The 15,741-nt window shown below is 40.6% G+C and overlaps 2 protein-coding genes across 2 annotated transcripts; both read right to left on the bottom strand.

Annotated features, from left to right (window-relative positions):
- Positions 1 to 3,148: 3,148 nt before the first annotated feature.
- On the bottom strand, positions 3,149 to 4,248 carry her3 (hairy-related 3; the record flags this gene model as incomplete). The annotated part of the gene is made up of 4 exons (XM_084016350.1): positions 4,141 to 4,248; positions 3,933 to 4,028; positions 3,721 to 3,802; positions 3,149 to 3,585 (listed from the first exon to the last, which is right to left on the bottom strand). The coding sequence occupies exons 1-4, from the start codon at positions 4,192 to 4,194 to the stop codon at positions 3,149 to 3,151; spliced, it is 669 nt and encodes a 222-aa protein (XP_083872476.1). The 5' UTR covers positions 4,195 to 4,248.
- Positions 4,249 to 11,816: 7,568 nt separating this feature from the next.
- Positions 11,817 to 15,358, bottom strand: LOC311017773 (taste receptor type 1 member 1-like; the record flags this gene model as incomplete). Its single annotated transcript, XM_084016349.1, has 6 exons — positions 15,255 to 15,358; positions 14,768 to 15,065; positions 13,894 to 14,619; positions 13,433 to 13,639; positions 13,113 to 13,233; positions 11,817 to 12,745 (listed from the first exon to the last, which is right to left on the bottom strand). The coding sequence occupies exons 1-6, from the start codon at positions 15,329 to 15,331 to the stop codon at positions 11,817 to 11,819; spliced, it is 2,358 nt and encodes a 785-aa protein (XP_083872475.1). The 5' UTR covers positions 15,332 to 15,358.
- Positions 15,359 to 15,741: the final 383 nt, after the last annotated feature.

Below are 15,741 nucleotides of genomic sequence, written 5' to 3'. Positions count from 1 at the left end.
TTAATGTGTAATATCATTTGAGTGATTGGGACAATGTTCAAAGGCTTTTCAAATAATATAGGCCTTCAACCTTGCTGCAGAGAACCAGTGTATTTGTGTGTTTTGCAACATTGTTGGTATTGTGTTCAGTGAAATCTGATGGGAAATAAATGAAACAAAATGTAAGTTGCATGATATATCATATCAAAGTATGGATTGTGCATTAAATATGCGTACACTAGCCTAAATCAATACGATGCCAATCATGCATGCAGTCGTGCTGAACCCGGCAAAGACGCGACGACGAGCCAAGTGAGCAGCGCACTTCATCCACGTCTGCTCTCTTAAACTCGCTCGGCTGGGCCCAGTCTGATGCTAATAACTCATTATCCTCCTCCCTCCGCTTCCCAGCTCCAAGACGCGGCGCTATTATAGTGGCAAAGCAAACTAGGTTACTTTAAACAATACCGAGAAGAGTTCATAGAAATTCTTGGAGAAAGTTTAAGGTCATTCATTGTGGAAGTCACGAGGCCTTTCCTTTCTAGGATGAAACCCTTCTTTCGGGCCTCTCTGGGTCTCATCAAACGGGCTCTGACTTTGTGGAGAGATAAAGAATATTTACAGACGGGGTTTATGAGCCGATCGGACCGGACAAAAACACTCGGCCACTCTGGAGTATATATTTTATTTTGCAGCGGGGGGGGGGGGGGGGGGGGGGGGGACTTGAGCCAGGCAGTGTTTTTAGTTTATTGTCCTTAGGCCTGCTGCTGACCAGTAGCCCTCTTTCACCGGGCAGCAGCGTCTTTTCAGCGTCTCTGCACCACGTGAAAGAGCTGTGGGCGTTTCAGCGATTCTCCTCGCTGTGAGGTGCCATCCTTTCCGGCGGCTGAGAATGGAGAGACACTTTATGACACCCCTGCCAAAGCAGCGGAAGAAAACTATATAGGGCACCCTGAAAGAGCTGCGTGATGGACGGACAGGTCTGCTGTCTTGCGCATATGTGGGCAGGCCCATAGGCTGTTCAGTAACACAGAAAGTTGTGCTTCAATTTGTCACCTCGTCATCACCTTTCTGTTATACGTAAAGCATCCTTCTTATCTTTTTTAGTACTGGATTAACAGTGAAGAAGTCCAGCTGGTAGCAAGTTAAAAGCAGCAGACCTTGTCTTTTTCCGTCCTCTTCTGTTGAACACAAGTTACTGTAATGTTAACTTTTAGACTCATTAAAGCTGCATGCTTAGAACCTGATTATGTAAATGTGTCCTAAAGTGATACAATATCAAATTCCTCTCTCCATTAGATAAGCTGCAGGTCTAAAGAATGTCATATCATTACACTAATTACTGTCCTGTAGATTGGTTCAATCAGTGTGACTGGTATTAGACACATCCTAGCCATGTCATCTTGAAGGGTTTCATGTTAAATTAAATCAGTAACTTGTTGAAAACATGCACTTTGTTTACCCAAGCAGGTTTATAAGTTTTGATGTATATTTAATAGCATTTCAAGGATAAACAGCTTAGTGTCTGATACTAAGATGAAGGCTCGAAAGAAATTCCAATGTCAAAATAGGCAGACAGAACCCCGTATATCAATGAAACGCAACGTGTTAGTTCTAGTTTACATGAGACATCACAAAATAGTTTGCTCTTGACCTTGGTTTAGTTTAAAACCTGTATATGCACTACAAAGAAGGGTTTATTTTCTACGATGAATGGTTACATTTACGTTAAGTTGTATAAATGGTTTCTGGCACCCAACCATCCTAAAAAGAACAATAATGAGGCTATGTGCCCTTACGGTTGAGGGCTAAATCTATTCTTAATTGCGTTTCATCCAAAGTTGGAAACAATTGAACCGACAGAGATGTAAGTTCAGAGGAGAGCGTGTAATTATAGCCTGTAGCAGAAAATCGTTGCGCTGTCCGACAAGCATCCGATTTTCCCGCCACTGTTTCGGTACTTACGCGTGAAACCAGAGAAGAATGGAAGAAGTGACAGTCAAACCCTCTCCTTTTTTCTCTTTCTTTCTAAATAACTCAGTGGGGTAGGCCTATATTTTTTTTTATTATCCGGTAACACTTTGTAATCCGGGTTCAAATCATATACAAGCTTTACTTACTCTGTAGAACAGTATTCATATTAGTCATTTGAAGATTTCGACGATGATTTTGGTTAAATGCTTGATCCACTCCATCAACGTGAGCATCAAACGGGGTGTATTTTCCCCTATGATCAAAGTAGATTATATAAGCTTATTTTCATTTTAAATCAAACTTATCAACAATGATTTTCATTTCATCATCATCATCATCATCATCATCATCATCATCATCATCATCATCAATAATTGTCATTTGACAGAATAGTAGAATGGACTGTGGAATAAAATAATAATATTTCTGAGAAAAGGTTGCTGTTCTGCTGCAATTTGGTCGCATATCATTTAGTTTATGAAGTAACTGACATTCATTCATTCATGATCTATTTCATGTATTATATAAATTATTAAAGCTGAGCACCAGGGATTTATAAAATATCCTTAAATGAATGAATGAATTAAATCATGCGTCATGCACTAATCAACTTAACAATTAGATTTGTACCTTTTTTTATTATAAGGGTAGTAAATCATATTTATATTATTTCACATATAATATTATATTGAGATTATTTATTGCCCTTTGTTGTGAATACATTCGATGTATAGTTTTTTTCTTTCTTTCAAAAAAGGACTTTAAATCAAGTTTGAAAACATTGCAACCTCAGTGGACCAATTTAATGTATCAAATATTTAACACAGTTCGATAAACAAGATAGGATTTGATTTTTAATCATTTGACAAATCCACTTTGACCACACAAAAACGAAAAATGCAACATCGTTGTTTTATTTCTTTTTCAGTTCGACCAACTCGCCATCTCTCCTTTTTACCAACATGACGTTGATAAATCATGTGTCACGTTCTATTACATGTTGTACTAAACGACCCCTTTTCCAACATGTGGAAGGTCTATACCAATTTCAACAAACAAGACGCATCTTTCTTTTGAGGATTTTTATTAAGAAAATAAAACGTATACATTATAACCTCTAATAGCATATTGTGGTAATCTATACAGTGCAATTATAAACATTCCATCAAGCTGTGATTTTCGTATCTGTGCGGCTCTACCAAGGCCGCCACACGTTATGCTGAGTGTTTGCTGCTTCATTCCTGTGACTGACAGCGTGAAACATCTTGTTGCTGGAACTTTCTTCACGAGTCTCTACTGTGGCGGCCTTTTTGGTTCCGGGTGACCGTCGTGCGTCTTCACTGCGGGGCTTCAGAGCTTTAGACCTGATCGCTTTTCTTTCCTCAGGTCCGGCTGCGGATGGAAGAAGTCTCTGCACCTCGTCCGGTGTCTCTGCTCGGCCTGGGCCGCTGTCCGTGGTGCTGAAACCCTCCTCCGCTCCCCGAGAGCGGCACAGTTTACCGGAGAGCTGCGACAACATCCAGCGGTCGCTTCCGTTCAAGGTGTCGGCCATCAGCAGATATCGGTTGACGTTCGCCAGGCAGCTGCGGAACCCACTTTGATAATCGGAGAAGTCCGAAGCAGCGACGGCGCCTGAAAGCAATGGAAGACATTAAGGTAAGTAACACGTCGTGCGTAAAGCTGACCTGGAGTTTCCATAAATGGTCTGAAGTCAGGTAAGTATTTGACTATGTGGCTTCTTGGTGTACTGTTGAGGTTCTAACTTACAGCTCTGGATCTTTTGGAGGTTTCTTAAATGTTTCACAGTAAGCTCCAAGATGTCAGCCTTTTCCAGCTTGCGCTTTCGAATCTGAGAAAAGAGAAGAGAATACAATTAGTCGTTGCAATAACTGAGCCGAGATGATAATAATAATAATAATAAAATTAATAATAATAATAATAATAATACATTCTGTAAAAGTCACATGCTGCATACTTACACTGGTACTGTAGTAGCTCTCCAGAAGAGATTTTAACTGGTCCAAACACTTGTTAATGCGAGCTCTTCGTTTTTTTTCCATGAGTGGTTTGGATACCTGTTTCAAATAAAAAAGCGGGTAAAATTAATATCGCATACAACACACTTCAATATCTTTAATTTAATGATGCCCTTAAATCATGTTCTTCATAACAACTGATTCTAAACACCTTGTTCCCAGCGATTGGTTTGGGTTTTTCCTCGCAGTCTGTCGTTGCCACCATTCTGTTAATCCTTTTCTGGCTCCCTTGAAGTTAATCTCTCTTTCTCTCTCGCTCTCTTCGGCGCACGAATGACGGAGTTGACCCTGAGTGGATTTATATAGAGATACCCACTTAACATCTCAATGCAGACAGTCCCGCCTGTCTCTTGCGCTCAAATGAGTAACACTGGCGTCACTTGACAGCCAAGACCAACCAAAGGCTAAGACGCACCACAGACAAGGGAACCATGTTATGTTGTATAAAATATATATTGGAAATTGCTGTATGTTTTTTGCGATGTATATCCTTCCTAAAAATGTATTACAATAACCTGGAAATGTGTTTATTCGGTTGATATAAGTGAACGTGTTAACAAACACAGGCCCTGCGCAGGTTATGCATAAAACTGTAATTTCCCTTTGGGATATAAAGTTCTCAGTCAGTCTATCTATTGGGATGATTTGGCCGGTTAAACACAAGTGAGCACAAACATTGCTAAGTTTAGCCTTTTGGTATTAAGTGCAGTAGGCTTATACCCGAGCAACGTGTGGGGCAAAACGCTCAAGAGAAGCGTAAAAATCATAAACATAATGGCTAATCATAATGGTTCTGCTTGGTGAGCGCGGTGTGGACACACATGACTCCTGTATTCAATCTTTTCTATGTGAGTTTCACGCCACCAGGTCGAAGGCAGCACCGTGGTAATTCCCTGCGTGTCGCCACAACATCTCGATTTTCTGGTGGCCACTTGTAGTCAAAGTGTTTTTACCTGTAAAATATCTTTACAACAGCTACGCTTAATGGCACGAACATGCACAATGCCGCTTGCGTTTACACACCAAACGCCAAACACGTCGCACGAAAACGCAAAATAGATTTTATAAAATAGTTATGACTTCAGGATTCGTAGACTATTGTGCGCAGGTTTTGTCTTTATACCAGGCGCGCTGAGGCACCGAGGAGAATCGCGGGCCGCCCCTTGTCCTCGGTTCCTCGCCTCCCGATTTTCCACACTGCACCCTGAAAGGAGCGAAGGCTTGGGAAAGTCATACTAGCTGAAACAATGTATTGACTATAGGCTCGCAGTCCACTGCGCATCTTGCGCTCACACACAGACCATCTGGAAATACTTAATGGTGGCGAATTAAAGCTATAGACGCCAATGTATGGGATGCTATATGAAGCCTTTGGCATTGTGGGTCAGGTGGAGGTGTTCATCATGTACTCTATAGATGTGTGATTTGGGGTTGCTTCTGTATTCCCAGATGTAAAGACGTGAGGTTTGTTTATATTGTGCGTTTTGGAAGAGACGAGACGTAACATTTCTTCTGTGTTCAAATGACTGAGGGCCCGCGTAAAGGAGGGGCATCTCCTGTATTCAGTCTGGGGAGAGTGCGCGTGAAAAGAGGCCAGTTTATAGTAGCGCGCCATTGATCTATTCTTTCGGCTTGCTTTGTGACCACAAATGTGTGGGCATCAAAAGCCCCCCCCCCCCCCCCAAACACACACACACACACACACACACACACACACACACACACACACACACACACACACACACACACACACTTCTAAAGTGAAGCTATAGCTTCCTTTCTCTTCATTCTGTCCTGACAAGATAAAATAGACTTCATGTAAATCTGCCTTTTCATGCGAACTAGTTTTATTAAAAGCTTCAAATTGACTGATTTCAGTTGTATTTGGCACCGAGGCTCTGTTTCAAACTGCACTGTGTGCAATGTTCGTTTATTAAATAGCATAATATAGTGGCAACGTTGTTAAAACAGGATTCAATGGTCTTTGCAAAACGAAACTCTAAAGTCATGCCTTCGAAGCTGCGGTCATTCAAATGGGCCACTATTGAAGCACATGATTGTCAGGCGCGTGTCAGACGACACTAATTGCGTAAAATGTACCGATAACTTGGGAGTCACAATTGCGGTGTTATATACTGAAGCATTTAATCGGTATGAAATGTGGCCGAGGTGCTCTGGTGTAAGTGAGCTCTCTGGTGTCTTTTGTCCTCTCTGGACGCCACATTATCTGCGTTTTCACGCTTGGTTTCTAACACAGGACCGTGGAGCGTTGATTTCAGCATGGAGTCGCGGAATCACAACAGTCGCCTGTTTTGTTATTCTGTGCAACAGAGTAGAGATTTCACCGCTGATTATTCGGTATAATTTCAATTAGTGTTGGCCCTCTTGGCTCTACAGTGAAGGAATCCGGCCGTTTCCCCCCTCCAAGACCACCTCACTTCTCCCTAAAGGCATTACGTCATTACCTATCCATAAGAATGGCGCAACGAGAAACTTGTGTCCCAGGTGGACGTAATAATGCAAGCGCCATTAAACGACAAGTTAAGTGTATGTTTATAAAAGGGCCCGGGCTCACTTTCACTTTTCAGCCGCAGGTCATTCATTAACCCAATCGGACCTTTGTCATGCAGCCTGCCGGCGGGGACCCGACAAAGCTGCTGTAATAATTGGACTATTCGGGAACTTGTTAACAACAATTAGCAGAGCAATTATGCAATTACTGCAATAAACTATTCCCCAAGGGAAACTGAGACATTTGCAAGCCAATGGTTAGGCCAAATGGTATAATATGCAAAAAATGCAGAGGTTATACATCTCTGTTATACATGAGGCTATTTCAGAAGAAAACATGATTAGAGTATAATGTTTCAGACTAAAAATAGAGTTAGGGTTAGTAACATGGGTGGTTATATCAGTAAACACCAAATAATAGGCCTACTCTAACATCACCCTCAATAAATAATTAAATCTCCCTGTATGTCATTGCATGTTGCGGACACTTAAACCTGTGTTTGTTGTAAGGAATTCCGTCGGTATGTTGCCAACGTACGAATTAATATGCTCCACCATGTCTGCGCGTCAAGAGCGCCAATCTGCAAATACAGACCCATAATTTAGCGCACCGTGAGCGGAGCAAATCGATGTACCGCCTTCCATTGAGATGGACGCGAGGCAGCGCTGGTGTGACCCCAAAGCCTCGTAGTAACAAAGTCACTGTAGATAGATACGTGGACAGGTGCAATGGGGGGACAATTAGAAATATACAATATATATACAGGATTTTTTTAAGCCACGCGACGGACCTGTCGACGAAGCTCTGATCAAACATCAAATAGAAATAGCGTCATGAATTTCTATAGACTGGTCCTCGGGTTATTTAAAGACTTCTTACTTAGGTCTGGGGACACAATGGCCGCTGTTCGGCTGTGTGTGCCGGGGTTACCGCATGAAAAGACCAGAGGTGCACATTAACATCGCTTAAGGTTTTCTCAAGGACCGAAATGAACTGACTGGAAAGTAACTTTATAACTCGCTGGAGGATGAAGCCTTTGTCGAGCTCTGAACTGAAAGACACAAGTGCCTAACAAAAGAGGGGAGCCATTGTTAAACACTATAAAGCGCATGGGTATTGATGCGCCTTGAATTGCAAAACATCTGCCATTTACTCTGAACCACTTCAGCCAGATTTGAATGAGAATAACCAAGCGTCCCTTAGCGCACTGTATTTAGCCGCGCGTAAAACAAAGTTACCAGGCACATGACCAACGCGGAAATGAAGCTTTGAGATTCAAATATCAAACCTCTGATGAAATAATTTAGTCTTTTTTTCTTCGTATTGCCACATAATGTCTGTCACCTGAAGGATCAACACAGTCATCTTGTTCAATAAGTAGCCTACTTGTTTGCCATATTAATGTTTCTCCCTGAAACCCCATCTTGTCTAAATGTAGTCCACGTCACGGCATTTGTTTCGGTGTGATGGATTTATGACTATGAAGTACACATATAGTCCTATTGGTGAGCTCCGTCTCTTTGCGCACAGTGTCGGCCTCTGCAGATAAAACCCACCGTTAGGTTTGAACAATGGCGCACAGGCTAAAAATTAACTCCATCTAATTGTCATCCCTGAAAGGGCTGATGATGTAAAGATATCCAACATGAATTCATTTGGTCATCTCCTTGTTAATCATTAAAATCGATATTCTCAAAGACCAACATGTTTAAGTCACTCTCCGTATAAAAAAGCGACAAATGAACGCGGATATCTGAGTGATGGAAGCTAAATGTTTGGAGACACAGGATGTCAGATCTCTCAACCTCAGCATCCCTGACGCGCGATGGACCTGCAGTCTATTCATTCGAGACAGAAGACGCATTTAAAGGCAAATCCCAGATTGCCACCAAACGCCAAGTGGCCCACGCTTTAAGTGCGTTTTTGTTTTTGCTTCAGGCGCAAAATGAAGGCCCGGTCGGTGTCCAAGTTTTTCCCAGGGTTCCCCCCTTTATCTGGCCAAAGTGGAAAATTGAACGCTACAAGTGAAAAGCCGCGGGGCGTTCCTGCGATTTTCCTCGCTCCATATTTTGTAAAACACAAATATGTGTCCCCTCAGCAGAAACGTCGCCTCCATCGACTCGATCAACAAAATCACTACTAAAAAAAGATTAAATTCATCACGTTAGTTGTTATAGAATAATAGAAATATTGGCGTTTATAGCAGGCCCTACTCATCGTTTTCAAAGTTTAGGCTCAAGATTTTCTGAGTGATAAGTAGTTTATTAGGCTATTTATTATTAGTAGTTTTTGTGAAATAGTGTTATTTTAATAATCACACACAGTTAAACCTTCTTCTCCGGTGGGGATGAACAACGTGTGTGGCGAATGTAACTCTGAAATTGGTATGAAATCGTCAATTTGTTGGTGTCAGCGTTCGGCTCTCTCAGCGCACCATATGCCATGCTAAGTGGCACCATTTACCGATTCGTTCCTGGTTTCACGGTCCGTCCTCCCCTTCTCCCTGCCAGGAAACTGAATAGCCACGACAAAATGGCAATTTACCCTCTGGAATGGTCACATACCCCCTGCGGCAAGGCTCTTTCCGTTTCACTTTGCCCCCCCCCCCACACACACACACCCACTGAGCCTCACAGCGTGAAACCGTGACTTTAAAATGGAGACAGAAAGTAGTCCCCCCGTCTCAGGTCAGATCACTTGTGTCCATGACCAACCACCACGAAGTGAACCTGTCAAAACACGTTTGTTCATCTCACTAAATGCAAGGAATTAAAGCAGTCGTAGGAAATACATTGCGACACCAAACATGGACATATGGCAGAGTTATTATTGGTGACAATATGAAAGCACAGCTAATACAAATTACTTTCAGATGGGTGATGGTCAAAGGGCACAGTTGTTCTTAGGCAGTAACCTTCTAGAGGTTCACTGATAATGGCACTTAGCCCCAAACCTCGAAGGATGTTTATCAGAACCTCACTTTCCCAAATGAAGATTTTAATTTGTCCACAAGGAAACAGAAAACCACGTACACAGGCAAAAACTAAAATGATGCTGAGTGTTTAATTATTACTCCTGTGTAATAATAGCAACTGTTAAATGCATACAGTCTTAATCCTTCCAAAGCCTCCAACCTGCACTCTCTACCCACCCCGACTTTCATCTGTAAAATCCGAGAGGATTCACATTCAAAGCTTAATTCACATTATCCGGTTTGAAGTATTATTAACAGTCTAGTTTTTAAGGATTGTGCCCAGTAGAATATGGCTTCAAGGTCACACTAAAGCAGGGGTGAGGAACCTCAAGCCTCAGTGCCCCGTGAGACCGTTTGATACCTGCCGGCAATACATAAATACACAAAAGAAAAAAATCACATTTATTTATGATTATTATTATTATTTCTGATTGTTTTGGACAACAAACGGAGGACCTGAGTCTTCCTCTGTGCAACGCATCTGCTACAATCACCTAAAACAATGAGATGGATACAATTCAAATTGGCTAAAAACATGAATTGAATGGTCATGATCTTGATGTTATTCCAATGAAGTTAAAAGGTCATAATAACACATTGTGAGCTGCGTGTCTTAAACATTTCCACAGAGGTTATGTGTTCAATAATTTGGTATGGCCCCTGAGGGATGATATTAAAATCGAAATGGCCCTTGATAGGAAAAAGATTCCCCACACCTGCACTAAAGGGAGGAGAACATAAACTGTAGAATGTGTTTAGTATCAGGCTTTGACTTTCAATACTGACATCAGAGGAAAATGAAGTCATACATGTGGTGGAACTTGCGGACAGCGTCACTGTGAATGGCGCCATCATGTGGTCAGAGTGGTGTTATAGCAACCTCAATAACTTGAACACAGAAAAACACATTTTATAGTTTGTATTGAATCACCCTTACTGTTAAATAACTGTGATAAACGTGCATGAAAATATCTGTATTTGTACAGGGGCTTTACATAATTGATGTTAAGTGGATCATTAAATGCCCTAAATCTGTTAAATATTATATAACTTCCAAATAGGTTGAAGCAATAATTCACCAACCACAAAATGTATATTGATAATTTAGTAAAAATGCAATCCGACCTCTCTCTTACGTCCCATGACAATGTGATAGAAGTACTTTATTTGTCCCTTTCATGCTACCGACACTTCTCAGAAATAACAACATCTAAATAGAATTGCAAAGATTTCTTTTACTTTAAAGAAGCGAAACTGTTACATACTCTTTTAGTTTGCTGAAATTGGCTGAACAATTTGAGGGAACCAGTTTACTTAGTGTGAAATTTACACAATTTGTTTCAGTGCACCCCTTATTTGCCTGTTCCTCAAGGTAACATTATCCTTTTAGGGACCCATGTAGATATGAACGTGGATATGGATAAACAGGGGCACTGATGTCATGCTATTTATATATATTTTCTTAAGTTATGCACTTCTGCCACACATTTTCTAAATTAAAGGCTATAAACATGTAGGCAGGCATCAAACTTAGAAAGGAAATTTACTCTTAAAACAACAGAGGTAAAAAAAATATGCAGGTATGTATTGATGATCAAGGACACTTGACACTTGGGTTTATTTAGGGTCCAGCAGTAGTCTAGCATGAATAAATCCTTCCATGATGTGCTGAGATTAGTACAACAACATAAAACCAACACACATTCCCATTTAATATCTTTATTGACTCAACTTTATGCAGTAACTTTGGATATATTATACAACCTAATACAACTGAGCACATTTAAATAAGTCTTACAGTTTTATTCCATACATTATACATTACATGATTATTTACTTTATTTTTGTGAATTAGATGACAATATTGAAAGAGCGGTATTGATCTTCTCATCTTACTTTCAGCAAGAAAACGAATAAGCACATTTCCCAAAATGTTAAAATATGTCTTCAATAAGACTTATATGGTGGAGCATCTGCAAACGTGTCCTATGTTAAATGTTGCAATCAGAGGGCAGCATTCCCCATTACTGATTATTAAAGGTATCAGCTATATGTATATGAAAGCGACTACTCAGAATCTTTATAACAGCTCTGATAACAAATAGGCCAACCATCTCTGAAATGACCCCTTGTCACAATTTTCCTGAAGGGTATCTTGCATTTCAATGCTTTGTGTATTGAAATATTCCTCAACTAAACAAAAGCCAAGCTTAAAACATTTGTTTACAGCACTTGGAAGAAAATCTCAGAGACGAAGATTCTAATTATAATCTACTCTAAAAAGCAAAATTATTATGGACATTTTTTTCTGTCTGAAAAGTCTCATATTAACTTGAAGCTGCTACTGGCTGATTGTTCTGGTATAATTCTGAATGAGCCCTTGGAAGAACTCCTGTGTGTTTTTTTGGGGTTGTAAAATGATGATGTAGCATTTCGGGAGGAAATACCACAACAGAAAGGAGTAGAGACTGGAGAGTACTGCCAGAGCATTAAGTATTTGGAGGTCCTTGCCATGGTAAAGTATGTTTTCAGTGGCAAAGATGATCCAGGTGAGGATCAGCAGGAGCAGGCAGAAGGTTATTGCTTTGGCTTCATTGTAATTTTTTGGGAGGTCTTTTCCCATGTAGGAGAAAACAAAGCAAAGGGAGCACAGAGATACAAGGAAAGCAACAGAACCAGAGGATGCTTTGAGATTATTGTCACAATCAAGAATGATCTTGTCTGGGTACCAAAGTGTATCATTGTAGGGCTTGGGAGGGGAATACGTATAGCCAATAAGAAGTAAGAGTGCCTGAGTAACAAAGGCCACAGTGATGACCAGCCATTGTCCATGATATTTCATCCACCAGCTGTGGAGTTTGGGGAACTTGGCAGCTATTTTGAAAATGCAAACGATTTGAAAAGAGCGCACAACAAAACATGCGAGACAGACGGTGTAGAACAAGAGAAATGGCAAGAACCTTAAGATGCAAAAGGAAATGGTTGGCTTACCAAAGTAAAAGAACACGCTAAGACTACACAGACTGAGGCAGCCTAAAATCAGGAAGCACATCGGTCCCCCGGCAGATCTGACGACGGGTGTGTTGTAGTTGATGGCGAAGAGAACAGACATGGCTAGTGTGAGGCCCACCAAGGCCCAGGCCCCGACCATGATCAGTATAGCCCCGACGGCTGTGAAGGGGATGTACTCCACCACCCGCAGTCTGCACGATGTACTTCCTACTGCAGACCACTCTCCATCCTTACAGTCGGTGCACTTGTACGGATCCTCTGTTTTGCATGAGAGAAGGACAGACATATTAATTTAAAGTAACTTAGTAAAAGTTATGTTAACCAAAAAAATCAGACCGTGGAGGAGGGAATTTTTATCTTTCATAATTTATGTTTTCCTATGATGATGTAGTATTTGGACATTTCTTTCTGCCACAAACATACTTTTGTTCATAGTAAAAAAAAAAAGCCAACTTAATTTCCATAAAACAAGAATGTGAAACATTTCATAATAATCTGTTATTGATTAGGCTCGAGATTAGTTGACATTTCATTGGAGGAGTATAAATTGAACATATATGTCCAATTAACAATCTAAACTTCATTCCCATCAAGGCCGCTCTGTCTTACTCTGTCTTCCTCTCACCTGTGATGTTGATGTACGTTCCATTCGAACAGATTCTACAATCGAAGCAGCATTTGTGGATTCCATCTTGCTTTTTTGCAAATCCTACAGGACATTCTGGGGAACACAGTGAAGTCGGCGCCTGTACAAGACAATTAAGAGGGCACACCGCCAATGTTTCACCATAAACAACCACCATCTGTTCATGTTCTTGATAATGTGCTAAGCCGCTGTCAGTGTTTTGCATACAACCACATATCCATGTGGAAGGGTGAAGAAACAAAGCATGTTTAATCATCACATACCTTTTTAAGTCTGGAAATACTGCAACAACAACTTACGTCTCCGTTTGTGTACCACCTAATGTTGGTGTTGTTGATGGAGAAAGTGACTGATGGGTGAAATTTATAAAAGCCGATCTCCTCTGCATCACCGCTGTGGTTCCAGAAAACGACACAATAGGACCCGAATGTGGGGTCACCGTTCCCATCAAATTGAATACTTTGATTTAAAAGTGTAAAGTTTGACTTCATCAGCTCTGCAAGAACCTGATGTGGGTACACAAAGTTCAGACGACCATTATTTAAATTGATTTCACACTCATTAAATAGGTTGTTAAAATATTTCTGACTTTTCCTATCGCTGACATTCCTTGCATGAGATTTTAATGATTGTAATTTAAGTTTCTATCGTAATATATCCAGCTAACAACTCTATACATGATTCAGTTTTGAGTTGAACATATCATAAACATTGATGTATTAATGTTAACATTATTGTAGGTCATCATTTATATACTTACCATATATGGATACACTGTACTATTGCCGTTACATTTATCAACTCCACATTGTAAGGTCTTGTGTAAGGCATGAGCGATGGCGTAGACAGCAGAATAAACAGGAAAAGAGAAAGACGGGTCCACAGCAAGGATTTCTTCTGCACTCAGGCTGCTGCAGTTGCAAACCTGATTGCAAAATATATTTTCTTCTGACATTTCAGAATGACTCTGGCTTTTGAAAGAATAGATATAATCATTGAAACCAGGTATTGTCACTACTGGCTGTGACACTCCAAGTACAGTTCCAATGTTTTGAATTCCTTCCTTTTTTTGGAGTGTCTGGCTTAAGGACCAGGTGTCACCCCCTATCCACACCTTGTTTGTGACATTCAGTTGTATTGCGGACTCAATGAGAGCTTCAGCAGTCATTTTTGGAGCAAAAACAATAACGACGTGTATCCTCTGTGCGTTTATCTGTTTGAATATCAGTGAGTCATCTGTATTGGCATTGAGGTCATTGTTATATGCCAGGCATATCTCGGTATCCTCGATCCTTTCAATGAACAAATCCCTGCCATCTCTGCCATAAGCATCATCGCTGTTAAGGAAAGCGACCCAGCGCCAGTTGAAGTGCTGCACGATGTTAACAATCACTTCTATGACGCCTTTATTGGAGTGAACTGTTCGTAGAAAAGAGGGAAATTTTACGTGGTCCGCAAAGGCAGAGGAAGCTGCTCCGTAACTGACCTGATAAAGCAGTGACAGACAAATTAATAGAGAAATTGTATTCTGTAACAATTAATTTCTGAAATTTAACATTTAAAATTTAAAAAATGTAATACCTTTTTATTTGAAAAGACTTAAACTGATTATATTGAGAAGTTGGTAAACTTACCATAGGAATGAGATCCATCATGAACAGTGGGGCTAAAGTCAGGGCGTTAGTGCTTGAAAAAGGGCCGACTATCGCTACCACTTTGGACAGATCCTTGTTTGGTTGAGCCCAAGGATGGATCAAGCCATTCACTGAGAGGAGCTTCAAACTGCCTGGAAAATTGTTTGAATCTGAGCAGTGGTCAAATATCTCATAGCCAAGAGATACATTGGGCAGGAGGTTGGTCGAGTTATTGATCTCCTCCACAGAGAATCTCATCAACTGAAACCTCCGGTAACTTGATAGAATGAAGCATTGACTGTAAACGGAGAAAGCACAACAGGAGAATAGACTTGCCCCTCAGTTAACATTGAACAATTTGATAGTGTAGTAATTATTGGAGCGACTAGCTATCGCTATTGATCTTGCTTTTGAGTTAAAGCTGAAAAAAGTATGTCATTAGTTCTAACTCAAACGGTTATTTACACATATTTTAAATGAAACTCACCTGGAGCAGTCGATGGCTTCTGGTCTGTCATGATAAACAGGGTCACTGTGATGAATATCAAAAAGTCCACCTAACATATAATCTCCTTCCAGCTGAAACTCTGAAGCTGGGACAGCGCATTGGGCCAAGGCATGAAGAAAAGTTCCCACACACAGAGAAACCAGGAAATGTTTCATTGTTGTAACAACCTTTTTACCAATCTGATGGGAACTCTAATGGGAATAGCCTCTGCCTTTTTTTAATAAGCGATGCAATGGTTGTATGAGATGAGAGTAACTCCAAAACCCAGCGTTGATTCCCCGGAGTCATGAATACATACCTGTGAATGGTTGGAGGAGAATACACAAATCAGTATGCAAAAAGTAGCTGCTCAGACTCTCTGTGATGTCAAACACAGTAATTATCATTGTTATGAGCAAGCAAATTTAAAACCTCTTATCACGAAAGAACAATGTAACGACACGGCAGTTTAAAAAAAAGAAAAGAC

The sequence above is a fragment of the Eutrigla gurnardus genome (assembly GCF_963514095.1).
Source record: "Eutrigla gurnardus genome assembly, chromosome: 8".
Classification (NCBI taxonomy): domain Eukaryota; kingdom Metazoa; phylum Chordata; class Actinopteri; order Perciformes; family Triglidae; genus Eutrigla; species Eutrigla gurnardus.
The sequence above is the reverse complement of the archived record's forward strand: the minus strand, read 5'-3'. Positions and strand labels throughout refer to the sequence as shown.